The 14284-nt window shown below is 35.6% G+C and overlaps 1 protein-coding gene across 7 annotated transcripts in view; it reads left to right on the forward strand.

Annotated features, from left to right (window-relative positions):
* Positions 1-14284, forward strand: part of LOC118935589 (bifunctional glutamate/proline--tRNA ligase) — an 80074-nt gene that overhangs the window by 60462 nt on the left and 5328 nt on the right. For 3 of the 7 annotated variants that reach the window (XM_036932028.2, XM_036932036.2, XM_036932077.2), the window contains 11 exons: positions 1397-1630; positions 2964-3226; positions 4833-4884; positions 5324-5533; positions 5892-5964; positions 7319-7398; positions 7628-7729; positions 8368-8523; positions 8990-9187; positions 9653-9826; positions 13342-13502. In XM_036932028.2, the coding sequence (XP_036787923.2) occupies positions 1397-1630; positions 2964-3226; positions 4833-4884; positions 5324-5533; positions 5892-5964; positions 7319-7398; positions 7628-7729; positions 8368-8523; positions 8990-9187; positions 9653-9826; positions 13342-13502 (1703 nt within the window). Of the gene's footprint in view, positions 1-1396; positions 1631-2963; positions 3227-4832; positions 4885-5323; positions 5534-5891; positions 5965-7318; positions 7399-7627; positions 7730-8367; positions 8610-8989; positions 9188-9652; positions 9827-13341; positions 13503-14284 lie in introns of those variants that run through there. The other 4 variants (XR_005033918.2, XM_036932053.2, XM_057495169.1 and 1 more) reach the window with 4 other exon arrangements.

A 14284-nucleotide genomic window follows, 5' to 3' on the forward strand; every position in this document is an offset into this window, starting at 1 on the left:
TGCCCATCTTATTTTCTCTTTTATAATATTGTTTTCTCTGTGCTAAAGACCCCCCCTTTTAAATCTTTTTTTAATTAGAGTATCATTTATACACAATCTTACAATGGTTTCACATAAACAACACTATGGTTTCAACATCACCCATATTATCAAGTCGTTTATAATATTTTAAATTGTAATCTTGCCAAACAAGGGATTTTCCTTTGTGAAACGTATGCCATCTGACTTCAAACTCTACTCAATACCTGCTTATAGTGTAAAATGGAACCTTTTCAAATAGGCTTCTTTTTTGTAGAAATGGTTGCAGGCCTTTTTTCCCATTTTCTTTCTTTTAGCTGATGGAAATTTTTTCCTTTATTCTTGTATGTCTGACTAACTGTCTTTTTTCTTAGGACCACATAAGTTCTGCTGTGAAAATGCTTTTAATTCTAAAGACAGAATATAAGCAAGAGACAGGTTCTCTAAAGACAGAATATAAGCAAGAGACAGGTTCTCTTTGTGCTATTTCTCTTCTTACCTTTACTCCCTATGAGTTGTGCCTGGTGTGCCAGACTCTAACTCGCAGCAAAACATTGTATCACAAAATTGCTGCACAAGGAAATTTCATTTGCTCAGATTCTTTGAAGTACCAGTGCTTCCTGTATTGCTTTGACTCCCACTTGTCCTCTTGGCTTTCCAGTGGTGTCTTGGTCTAGGGTTAAACAGTCCTGCTGCTCCGGTCAGGTGCCCAGCTTGGGTCCCTTGCTTGCTTCGCTCTCCTCTGCTCGAGTCACAGTGTCTCAGTGAGGCTGAATGTTTCATTCTTTTTCATTATGATTTTGTTGAAGTATCACAGGATGATTTATACAGATCAATGACTAATTAAAATCTCAGTACACCTTCTCATTTCTTTGTAAATTTTTTAAAGTTGTGTACTGTTCTTCAGTTCTGCCCAAACTGAAGGTTTTTTCAGTGCTGTATTTAGTGTCTGTATAGTAGGCTAAAGAAAATATGGTTTGTATAGACAAAGCCATTGAACTGATCTTTATTCTGATTTTGTGAATTCTGACTCCACTATTTACAGACCCATGGCTGGGACACTGAGAGTTTGCCTGGATGTTCCATTATTTATTTGTCTGTTTACATATGTAAAATAGAAAGTTGTATTTTGTATGTATGTGTTAATGTTTATTTTTATGAGTTGCATATAGATTATAAGATGATTTATATTTTTCACTTTCCATTAGCTTTTGTCTATTGTTTTAGGCTATTATTTAAATAGTCCTTTGTGCGTGGGTTTCTCCATGACAATTATTTGCAGGAATACTTTGGTAATAATTAATGATTTTTAATCAATGAAAGTTTCAGAAATTTCAGTAGGTATTAAATCTTTATCTTTTTTTCTCTCTTATCTCAGGCTAAAGTAAATGAGGCTGTAGAATGTTTACTGTCTCTGAAAGCTCAGTATAAAGAAAAAACTGGGAAGGAGTACATTCCTGGTCAGCCCCCATTATCTCAAGGTTCAGATTCAAGCCCAGCCAGAAGCTCTGAGCCTACTGGTCCAGAAACACCAGAAGCCAAAGTACTTTTTGACAAAGTAGCTTCTCAAGGAGAAGTAGTTCGAAAACTTAAAGCTGAAAAAGTCTCTAAGGTTAGTGTGGTATTTTATTTGCGTTTTTGTTTTTTGCCCTATGGGCTATTTTCTGCCTCATCAAATCTGGCTAACTTCTACTCGTGTATTTCAGTTTTTAACTCTCTTATCTTGCCTTTTAGAGAAGCTTCATTCATCCTTCCCCACATCCTCCCAACTAGAGGTGACAGGATATTCTTATACAACACTGCCTTTGTCTGTTGTAATACTTAAACATACACAGAGTGTGTGTGTGTGTGTGTGTGTGTGTGTGTGAGACATTCTCTACTCCTACCCCATACTCCTCTGTCTTTAATTGTGTGCTCATATCTGCTTATAGATATATGTGTTTATTTATTTTGATTAAGGTGTTCTTGATATACAATCTTATGAAGGTTTCACATGAGCAACATTGTGATTTCAACATTCAGCCATGTTATCAAGTCCCCCCCAACACCCCATTGCAGTCACTGTCTATCAGTTTAGTAAGAGGCTACAGAGTCATTATTTATCTTCTCTGTGCTGTATTGCCTTCCCCGTAAACACACTATTTTCATTGCTTCTTAAATTATCTGTTTCTCTCTAGTCTGATACTTGAGAATAAGGACCTGGACCCTAGCAGTGCCTGGCTCATTGTAGGCCCTTGATGCACATTCTTCATTTTATTTATTCTCCTCCAGTTCTGTCAATCTCAAATGGAATTTTTATTTTTAGCTCTAGTATAGTTTGTGCTAATTGCATTATCTTAAAGGAGTATGATTTATTTTCATACAGATTCATATGAGTGGAAAACAGTAAGTTGTCAAAAGTTTTGAAGTTTAATCCATAATATAGACTTGATTACCTTATCTTTATAATTATGAAATGTTCAGCATCTGTAATTTAATGGCACTTAAATTGCAGTGGAATCCATATTATATCCTAAGGTTTTCTACTAGGACTCTTCTTTGATGATGGACATATTCTTTAACATTTTACCCAAACAGTAGTCACCTGCCATATGTGGCTAGTGAGCACTTGAAATGTGGCTATTGTGACCAAGGAACTGAATTTTAAATTTTATTTACTGTAAATTAATTTAAATTTAAATAGTCACATGTGCCTTGTGAAAACTGTGTGGACAGTGTTGCTGTAGTACTATTTTTCAGTCCCTCTCTTCCTTGTTTGTCCTTGTTTGCCATATTCTTTTATTTCTTTTCAGTAGTCAGTATATTTAACATTCTCTACTCCTACCCATACCCCTCTGCCTTTAATTGTGTGCTCAAATCTGCTTACAGAACTTTGGACATTGGAACTTAGACAGTGATTTGAGTTAAATACTGCCTTCTCTGTTTCCTCTTTTGTCAAACGAAAGGATCAAGTAGATACAGCTGTACAAGACCTCCTTCAGCTGAAAGCACAGTACAAGTCTCTGGCAGGAGTAGAGTATAAGCCTGTCTCTGCCATTGGGACTGAGGACAAAGATAAGAAAAAGAAAGAAAAAGAAAACAAATCTGAAAAGCAGAGTAAGCTGCAGAAACCAAATGATGGCCCAAAGAAAGACTCCATTAAAAACCAAGGAAGTGAGCCGTCCTCAAGTGGAGCAGGAGAAGGGCAAGGGCCTAAGAAACAGACCAGGTAACAACATGGAAACTTCATTTGAAGTGAAACAAAATTTTGAATAAATTCAACTCTTAAATTATTTGTTTTGAAAAAAAACAAATTTTGGTTAGTTTGTCACATTAAGCTGGAGAATGCTAAAGGTTATAACATCAGCAGATAGTTTTAGTGAATTTCCTATTTATTTAAATATGTTACATATTCATTTGCTTGGTTGGAGAATCTCAATATAAAATGTTCAGTGAGCCCCCCCTGCTTTCCCATCTCAGTTTCTCCTGACACCATAATAAATTGGTAATTCAAAATTAGTTTCTTCTGTATTATTCAGAGATTTTCATTTGATTACCCAAGTAAAACAAAATATATGTGAAGTTCTCTTTTTCCTCCCTTTTAACACAATTGGTAGCCTAACTGTACTCACTGTTTGGCACCTTGAGCAGGTTTTTCAAATGAAAATCTTTTGTGTAAGTAAATGAGAACTTCATTAAAATTTTTTAAATGGTAGATATAAAACAAAGCTTGTTAAAGACAAAGCAGTGGGATAGCCAGTGTTTTTAGTATCATCCATCTTCATGAATAATGTGATTTCCTTGTCTGTAATCCCCACCTCAGAATTAAAGTGAATTTTGTGCTAGGCTTGTTTAATGGCTTAATAAGAAAAAGAAAAGCTGTTATTAGCAACTACTATTTTGAGATTCTTTGTTTATACTTTTGTAGCTGAATTTCAAATTTTTCCTCTCATTTCTTATCATACACACAATATCTCCTTAAATAAGATAATACAACAGTTATTTTTCTTGCCCATTGCCTGGGTGATCATATTTATAGAATAGTGGAAGAGAAAACAGAATCTTTGGCCTTTTACCCTCTGATTGCTCATGAACGGGCCAAGTTTCATACGGGCATTTTGTTGAGATAAATGTAAATATGGTAGGATCTTAAACCAGTAAAGCCGCCTTTATAAACTCTAAATGTGCCTTTTATAAAATGTAACTAATGGGTAGATTTTTCTATGTGGATCATAAGATCACAGTGCCTTGAATAATTGTGGGCTTTGAAGAAAATAATTATTCTCTGGAATAGTTTTTTTTTATTGCAGATCTAATTCATTTTGGAAGCATCTATCTCTGTAACTTTTATTAGCTTCAGTTAAAAAAAACTTGCAAGATACATAAGGATATATATATACCTGTACGTACACATGTGTATACACGTACAGCCAATGTTTTTATTACTTTCTATGTGTTACTTTCAGGGAGACACTGCTCTTACTAATTTTACCTGGATTGAGGTTCACAAAAGATTATTCTTATTTTTTAGTGAGAGAATACTATGTGAAGTAGGCTCTGTCTTTATTACACAGAACTTTGTAAAAGACATGTCTGCATTAAAATCACGGCTTTCCTAGTTTTTGTGAATAGTATCTCACTGCCTGTTAAGAGATGACTGAATTGTTTTCTAGATTAAAAACATCGCAGGAATGAATATAGAAGAGATAAAAATACAGAAATAACTCATACTGAAGAAAAACTAATACATTTGAATTTAGGTTTATTTCCATTCAACCTAAAAGCAATTGCTAAATGAAGGGACTTTTATTTTATTTTATTTTTCTTATCTGCAGGTTGGGTCTTGAGGCAAAAAAGGAAGAAAATCTTGCAGATTGGTATTCTCAAGTGAGTAAGCATTCAGCTGATTTTTATGTCTTAAATTTCTCAAAGGTGACTTTAGATTCTAAAGTCCAGACACAAAGTAATTAACATATAATACTTTTAGTAGTATGTAAAAAGTCATTTAATATGTAACAGTTTTATAAGCATGCTCACATAAAGTAATGAATCGAGAAGTAGCCCTATGAGATAATCACTGTTTCATTTTTTTTTTTTTTTTGGTGAGGTAAAGGGATTATCCCCAAAGTCGCAAAGATACTAAACAGCAGAAACAAGTTGGAATTCAAGTCTTTTGTACAGTTTACAGAAAAGGGCATTTTACAGGCACATTAAGAGGATGCACCAACTGTGGAAGCCTCCATATTTGAAGCTTGGTTATCATATACTTATTATTATAGTTTTGGTTCAATTTAGGCTGTAAAGACTATGTCTTTCTTTTAAAAAGGTCATCACCAAGGCAGAAATGATTGAATACTATGATGTAAGTGGCTGCTATATTCTCCGTCCCTGGGCGTACTCCATTTGGGAATCCATCAAGGACTTCTTTGATTCTGAGATCAAGAAACTTGGTGTTGAAAACTGCTATTTCCCCATGTTTGTGTCTCAAGGTGCTTTAGAGAAAGAGAAGACTCATGTTGCTGACTTTGCCCCTGAGGTAAGTTAGCTTGCTTTATTTATTTTTGCAGTTTTTCTCTCAAAAACTCAAAAGTATACTTCAAGTTCACACTTGGTAGTAATGTAAAAGCAAGTTATAACAACCAATTTCAAGAAATGTAAAACCATTAAAATTGCATTTGTACCTCCAGGACAAGTTAGTCTGTTACATTAAATAATTAACTGGCTTTTACTTTCCGCTAAGTAGGGACAGTAAGTATCTTATCTTTTCTCACAGTGAACAGCAGCAATTATTTTAACTTGCTTTAATTGATAGGATAAAAATTGAAGGTTTGCATTTGTGCTGCTGCTCAAAATTATGTTAAAAAAAATGTATGAAAAATGATTTTATCTTCTAGGTTGCTTGGGTTACAAGATCAGGCAAAACAGAATTGGCAGAACCAATTGCCGTTCGTCCTACCAGTGAAACAGGTGAGGGTGGGCCTTGGAGTGTAGGAGAAAGCTCATTGAAACTTTAGAGACAGCCGCTAGAGTTGACTCTCAACTTTTATTTGTGATATTTATAATCCTTGTTGATGATGTAAGGTTTAATGAATGTTGGTAAAGATGAATGTAAACTTAAGTTGTATAGAATTTTATTCTCTATACAATATCCATTGCAGAGCTCTTTATCATTGGGATAAAGGTGGGTTTCTTTTTAAATACTTGCATCATTTTTTATTTCATGGTAATAATTTTTCCAACCATTCCAAGGAGTTTTATTCCTGGAATAATTTTTATTCTTGGTATTGATTATAAAATTGCTGACACTAATGTTTTATGCCATATTTACCTATAAATTTTTTAGTCATTTTTAATAATACACTTACATTCATATAGGGTTTTATAGGTTACTCAGTGATCTCTTTTATATCTTGTATTATTCTTACAACAGTGTAGTGAGGAAAGTAGAGGCAGGTGTTGTTATCTCCATTCTGCAGGTAAAAAGTGGTCTCTGTAAGGTTAAGTGATTTTCCTGAAATTACACTTAGTAAATGGAACTGCCGCCTGGAAATTTTAAGCCTTTGGGCTTGTCAGTGTCTTTCACAGTGATTATCCGTCTTTAGAGTTACGGAGTGTTTACTCATTATTTGCTACTTCTAGTGATACGCTTGTGTAATATAATGATGCATCATTGAAGTGATGACACCAGCATTTTTTTCACATGCCAGATTGGTAGAGTTTCTTTTACTAATTATAGTTAATCATGAGTAGGCCATGACAAGACAGGCGCCGTCACTCAGATGAGCAGTTCATGGCAGGAGCTCTCATACTGTGGGTAGATGGCGTTAGATGAGTTAACCTGAATTCTGGCTCCAAAGGGTAGCTGTGCTGGATTCAGGAAGTTATTTAACTTTTCTAAGCTCAGCTCCCACATTTTTGATACTTGAGGTTATGATGTTTTACTTTGTGCATTGAATGTGAGAATTGAACAGGATAATGAATGCTAAGAATTTAATGTAGAACATGGTTTATACATATTTACTGTAAGATTTTCACTTAGAGTTTTTAAGAGCAGCTGAAAAACAAATTAAATGTTAAACATAAATCTCATTGTAGGGAACATAAAATTTGACCAAGTTTAGATAGATTTACTTCCTTGAGTAATTCATTTTATGAAATACATAATAACACCATTCACTTACCATTACAAACATTGGCAACACATTTACACAAAAACGTTTTAATTCCCATTAATTATGTTGCCGATTTAACTCTTACCAGCTTTCAAGGAGAAATAAAGCCTTCAGTGATTAATTCTGTCTATTTTCCTGTGTCATTTCAGTGATGTACCCTGCATATGCAAAATGGGTGCAGTCACATAGAGACCTGCCCATCAGGCTGAATCAGTGGTGCAATGTGGTGGTAGGTACATACCCCTTCACATGTTATTTCATTATTCCTCTTACTCACTTTCATTAAAAAGAATATTTTGTTTTTCCTTATTTTTATAGTGAGAGAATTGGGAGTATGGAAGCATTTTTGAAGTATTTTGAATCACAAGTTATAATTTCTGGATTACTTAGCGCATAAAGTTGTCAATAAAAACGGAAAGGCTCTTTGTAATGACCAGTTGTCATCTTGCTTCTTCCAGCGTTGGGAGTTCAAGCATCCTCAGCCTTTCCTTCGTACTCGGGAATTCCTCTGGCAGGAAGGGCACAGTGCATTTGCTGCGTTTGAGGAAGCAGCTGCAGAGGTATAGGAAAAGTTGTTACTCCTAGTAATTGTGCTCTTTGTCTGGGCCGTGCTCCCCCTGTCAGTAGTAAAGAATGTGGTGCTATCTATTTACATAGCAATCATTCAGTAAGGAACTCTAGCTTGAAGTTTGTTCTGCTCTCAAAATAACATAAAAAGATAATTTCTTAGCATAAATTATTTTGTTAGTTAAAGTTTGTGCCTCACCTATTAAAAGAAGAAACTAGTTAATTCAAATGTAATTCCTCAATGAAATTTTATTAGAAAATGTGCTGTTTTAAATTTTCAGATGGAATTGTTTTTGCACTTTACCACATAGAAGAAATTATAATCCCACAGGTGAAATACATTATTCATCAGATTTTCACCCTTTCTACTGTATATATTTCCTGAAGATTTATTTTCTCATACATTCTAAGTTTGTGTACATTTAAAAAAGTTATTCTATTTCACACTGTTTTGTTGAATGTCTTTCTTAATACGTTTGCACTGGCTGCTTTAATCATTCCATAAAAAAGGTTTTTATTGTTTGAAGTGCTTTTCCACCACAATTAGTTTTAAATAGTACAGTTTCATAACTCTATAACAACTAAATATACCACCAATTTGAACACTTTTACATTTAAAATTTGTTAACAGGTCCTGCAGATACTTGATTTATATGCTCAAGTATATGAAGAGCTCCTAGCAATTCCTGTTGTAAAAGGAAGAAAGACTGAAAAGGAGAAATTTGCAGGAGGAGAATATACAACCACCGTAGAAGCATTTATATCTGCTAGTGGAAGAGCTATCCAGGTATCAGAGTGTTGCATAGGATTCATAGGTGACTGCAAACATAAGTCTATGGGAAGATCCAACAAATTCCAGCTCTCATTAGAGAGGTACACTTAAAAAAACAGTATTTATGTGTTTCCTAAACCATACTGTAATTTCAGGCAAATGTGTCTTGTTCCTATAAATCTCCAGGGTCAATTAAGTCAGGGCCTGTATTCTGAATTACCAAAGCATGGATTCCTTTTTAACCTTTGTAGTTAAAATTACCCCAGTGAAAAGGGCTGCTCATAGCATTACACTTTTGCAGTATATTTTGATGAATACAAGTCTATTGTATCACTTGTCCTTTAAAAATTTTCTAATGTAAAAAATCAGGGAAGATAAAGCAGGTCTAACACAACTCTCAGGTGTGTGATCTTACAGTAATGATTTTTAAAAGCACACTAGGTCATTAAAATTAAGCTTAATATTCCTTTCTTTGTTTTAGGGAGCAACATCACATCATTTAGGACAGAATTTTTCGAAAATGTTTGAAATCATTTTTGAAGATCCAAAGACACCAGGAGAGAAGCAGTTTGCCTATCAGAACTCTTGGGGCCTGACAACTCGAACCATTGGTGTCATGACCATGGTTCACGGGGACAACATGGGCTTAGTGTTACCACCCCGTGTGGCCTGTGTGCAGGTGAGGACAGTATTTCTGTTTATCATTCCTTCTGTGAAATAGAAGCCATACTTACTAAAAGAAATTTGAAAGTGTGATTTTCAGAGTATTATTCAGGTAGATTTTGCTGATGTAGAAACAACAAAGTACAATCTAGACCTTAGTATTGTATAACTATATGTCATTTGTGTTACTGCTGTTAGTACTCTTTCAATTTTTTTAAGCTACTTTGTGTAAAACAGTTTTAGAAAACAATTTTTGATTTATAGTAAGTTAAATGAATTGTAGGTCAAGGAAAAATACATTTAGCATGGACAGGCAATATGCAGCTTGTTGCTGGACATTCTATATAGATTAGAAATCACACACGTTGATTTGTGTAAGGATGTATAGTCGCTAGTATAGGTTTTGTCTCCTGGATGTTATATATTGGCATGACTTCTTTCCAATTTTTGTATAAATTTGTGGTATTGTGCTGGGTTCTAGGTTGTGGTTATTCCTTGTGGCATTACAAATGCACTTTCTGAAGAAGACAGAGATGCTCTGTTTGCAAAATGCAATGATTATCAAAGGCGGTTACTCAGCGTTAATATTCGAGTTAGAGTTGATTTGCGAGATAACTATTCACCGGGTTGGAAGTTCAATCACTGGGAACTCAAGGTAAATTCTTCAGCGGCATCTTTTATTCTCACACTTCTGTTTGGGATTTATATTTTCTTTACTCTATATGCTTTTTCATTTTCTCTAGTTTGATAGTAGTGAGTTCTTTTCATCTCAGTTAAACTAGGTGTTGAGCGTAGGCACAGTTGAAAACCTTGTGATAGTGATATTTAAACTTAGTTTATATATATTTTCTTATGTATTTGCTAAACTTAAAACTTTTTTGTGGAAGCTAATTTTCATTGTGTTAGAATACAAGTGATCCTGAAGACCTTGTTTATGATTAGCAAACCTCATCGTTGTTATACCGAAATATTTATACTGGAAATTCATATAACAAATATGTTATTTCAACAGTAAATCCATCAGAATAACAGTGTATGAATCACCTATTGTCAATGTTACAGCTAATCTGTAAAACATCAGAAATTAATTTCATACTTTATTTTTCACACTGCATTGTTTCACAGTAATTTGTTGATTTTTGTACATTCAAAGCTAGTTTAAATTCTGGTTTAATGTCTTTAATACAACTGTCATTTATTGCACATTGTCATTGATCTGTATTCTTAATTCCATTTTTCAGACTTCTGGCCATTTTTTCCTATGCGGAAACAGGGGATCTTATTAGATATAGCAATTAGAAGGCAAGAATTTATAAACTCAAATTATAGAAAAATAGATGAGATTTAGTAAGATTGCATCTCCAAGCTTTCAGACATGGAAGCCCAGCAATGTTAGGATTATTCAATATTAATACATGTAGGGTTCCTAAAGTTGCTAATATATCCCTTTATTTGTTTTAAAAGACCCCCTAAGCTGGTAACTCTTCTGTCCTGAAAAATAGTAATTATATTGATATTGCTTCCCTTTTATATAATAACTATTTTCTTTACACTCTCTCCTACCTTTAATGACTTTAAAGATGAGTATTTTCTCTATGTAATTTCCCTTTAATGGCATTCTTTTTTGCTTACTTAGAAATAGTGGTTCTGTGATTCCACTACGAGATTGTCTAAAGCCATTTGTACTTGTCTGAGGTGCCAAATGTGGAAGGAGAAACTTAACTCCTTGCTACTTGCTGGACTGAAAGGGGAAAAAAAAGTTGTCCATACTCCCCTCTATATCCCTCCTCTTCCCCTTCCTCTTGTACCCCACTTCTCCTCCTGGGACTGATTTGACTTTGTCTCTGTCACTCATCTTTTCAGTACCCTGGGGAACCCATACTGTGTGGGGGAGATACCTTAGTGTGAGTTGGCTCTGCTGCTGTTTCCTTGTCTACAGTTCTCAGGCAAGAAAACAAAACACCTAAGTTCTAAACTTGATGCCTAAAATTAAACACTGTTAAGAAAGAGTTCAGTACTGGTAAAAAGTACTGATTACATTTGAGTGCCATTTTATTTCCATTTAATCCAAGAATTCCTAAGGAAAGAGAATATATTGGGAGATGTAAGTCTAGATTCATTTGATAGTGATTAATTTTTTGAAGTGTGTGTGTGTGTGTAATGGACCTATGTATTATGAGACTTACTCAGATTAATTGTTACATAGTTTGGTTGCTAGATTGGAGCCCAACATCTCCCCTAACTGTTCTTTAATCCTCTATCTGTATTGTAAAAATAGGGGAAAATAACAGGAGTGAATTAACTACTTTTCGTTTTACTATGTTGGTTGATTAAGTAATTTTGTGTTGAAAAACAACAGAAAACAGTCCTTCATCAGTAAATTCATAACTACTTAGAACAAAACCACCAACAAAATGTAAGCTTTCTCCATGATTTGGTCTTGTATCTCCCTTTCATATATATATCCTTTTCTCTCTTCTCAGTCTCTGTTTTTCTACCTCTGTGTCTTATACTACTTTTTATTCCTGGGTTGTAAAAATTTTTTATCATGAATCAGTCATGTATTTATAATAAAGCAAGTATAGTGCAAAAAAGTGATTTTTCCTGCCTGAACCATTTGAAAATAAGATGCTCGCCTGATGCCTACATTCCACCAACGTATTCTTACATATAATCACATTCTAGTGAACAAAATCAGGATGCTAACACTGACATGACACTGCCATCTACTTCTAAAACCCGTTCAGGTTTTGTGAGTTGTTCCACTAGTGTCTTTCATAGCAGAAGGATCTAGTTCAGAATTATGTGTTGCATATAGTTACCATGTCTCTTTAGTCTTAGTCTGGAATAGTTCCACAGTTTTTCTTGGATTATGATGATCTCAACAGAACACCTTTCTTCTTAGCTTTAATTAATATTATGGAAACATAGTTTCTGATATTTTTGAGTGGCTTATGTAATCTGTTAGTATCATCATTTTGATGCTCAAAGTGTCTTCAGTATGACTGGTAGGATCTCTTGTTGTTTTTTGAGCACTTCCTTGTTTTTGGCATGACTTATCTTGTGCTTTCCCTGCCCCAGCCCTGGAATTAGCCATATCTCTAAGAAGCCCCAGTTCTGTTCAGTGGAGAAGGGTATTAATTAGTGCTGGATGTGCTCATTGCTTTTGAGATTCTATGGCTTCCAAGCCTTCCCAGTAGATGGTGCTGTGGAGTACCTTTGATTCCAATCAAAAACCAAAGGACTCATAGTTTTCTCCTATTCCATATTTTAACTCCCTTCTCTGACTCCAGTTTGACTCCCTTCTCTAGCTCCAGTTATCCTTAATATATTTATTTCTTTGATCAGACCGCATGTATACAACTAACCCGTCACTGCTATCGCCACCTACTCCGCTGGGTGATGCCCTCCTCGTGCTACGTAGGCTCTGTCGCCCCATGCCAGGCCCTTCTCGTGCAGAGACGCCCTCTCACCTGACCGGCTTTGACACCCTGCTCTACATTCCCAAGCCTTAACCTTGCAGACAGTCCATAGGGTTCTTTGTGAGAGCCAGCGGCTGCAAGGGAGTCGTTCTCACAGTGCAGTCCCGTGACGAGCATCCCTTGCAAACTTCTTAGAAGTAAAAATCCTAGACGTGCTGTCATAAGAAACTCAGTGGGTGGAGTTCAGCAACCTGTGCTTTAACCAGCCCTTCAGTGATTCTGACACATGCTAGAGTATCCAGAGTGAGGGCTTTCCAGCCCCAAAGCATACCATTGTGCCGTGAGTGAGTCACGGATGTGCCAAGGTCCTTATCAGCACCTTGAGATGGCTTTAGTTTCAAGAAGGCTTCTCTTTTTTTATCCCTGTGTGCCGTACAGGTAGAGTTTTTTATGTTGTGCTCTTGTGTGAGAAAAGGTAGGAACACTGATCAAAACAACTACCATTTCTTCATTAAGCACTTTCTTAGCTTAGAACAACCTGTGCAGTACATTTTTTTCTGAGGTTTACACTTTCTTATTGGAATAGGTTTCTGCAGTGTCTCAGGAATATTCTGTGCTTTTTGTTTTTTTTTGCTTATGGCATTTTTGTGTGTTTTTTATGATGTATAGTAGATAAACCATGAAATAAGTCTCCATATTCAATTGGAGACATGCATGTATTGTTTTAACTGCCTTTTTTGTTTTCTAGGGAGTTCCAGTTAGACTTGAAGTTGGGCCACGTGATATGAAGAGCTATCAGTTCGTAGCTGTCAGACGAGATACTGGAGAAAAGCTGACAGTTGCTGAAAATGAGGCTGAGACTAAACTTCAAGCTATTTTGGAAGACATCCATGTTAACCTTTTTACAAGGTTAGTTCTTCAGAAATGTTATGTTTCATTTTGAAATTTTACTCTGTCTTTGTGTTCTACACTGCCTTACCCCAACTGGAAGTAATCGTCCCTCTGAACTCGCATGGGTCTTCATTCACCGTTCTCTTCATGGTTTTGACTTGTATTACGATTATTTTCCTAACTGCTTTCTGTTCCTTGTTAGGTTTGTAGTGATGGACTGTCCCATGGACTAATCTGGTTTAACTTTGGCTCCAGGCTTTTAGGCCATACAAATTTGAGGGATTGAGGCATTGATTCTTACCTGTGGGAGACACATAAGCAGTACCTGGGAAGCTTTCAAACATAACAGCATCTGGTCTGTTCCTCAGAAATGTTTATTTAATTGGTCTAGAGTGGGCCTGGCAACTGGAGCATTAAAGCTCTGTAGGTGATCATGATGTATAGCCAAGGCTAAGAACTGCTGACTGGGATTGTGGGTGAGGGTAGAGGGGAGCCTCGGGGCTGCCCTGACCTATGGAGATAGGCCTTTTAGAATCGCACATCTCAAGGCAGAGGCACTAGAAGATTGGTAGCATATATGTGGCACCTTATTTACTTGCTGCCCACCTGAAGCAAAGAGGGAGGCCCACCACTGCTGGGGATAGAAGCTGAATTTGGGAAATGGTTGTTTGTACATCTTATTTATTTATTTATTTATCTTCTTATACCCTGTGCCTTACCTCATTAGGCCTCCATAAATCTTTTCTTTAAGGAGTGACCTAATTTTAGCCTTGGCTTTGGTGCTTACTTACATGTTTTTA

This window comes from Manis pentadactyla, chromosome 19 (assembly GCF_030020395.1).
Source record: "Manis pentadactyla isolate mManPen7 chromosome 19, mManPen7.hap1, whole genome shotgun sequence".
Lineage (NCBI taxonomy): Eukaryota > Metazoa > Chordata > Mammalia > Pholidota > Manidae > Manis > Manis pentadactyla.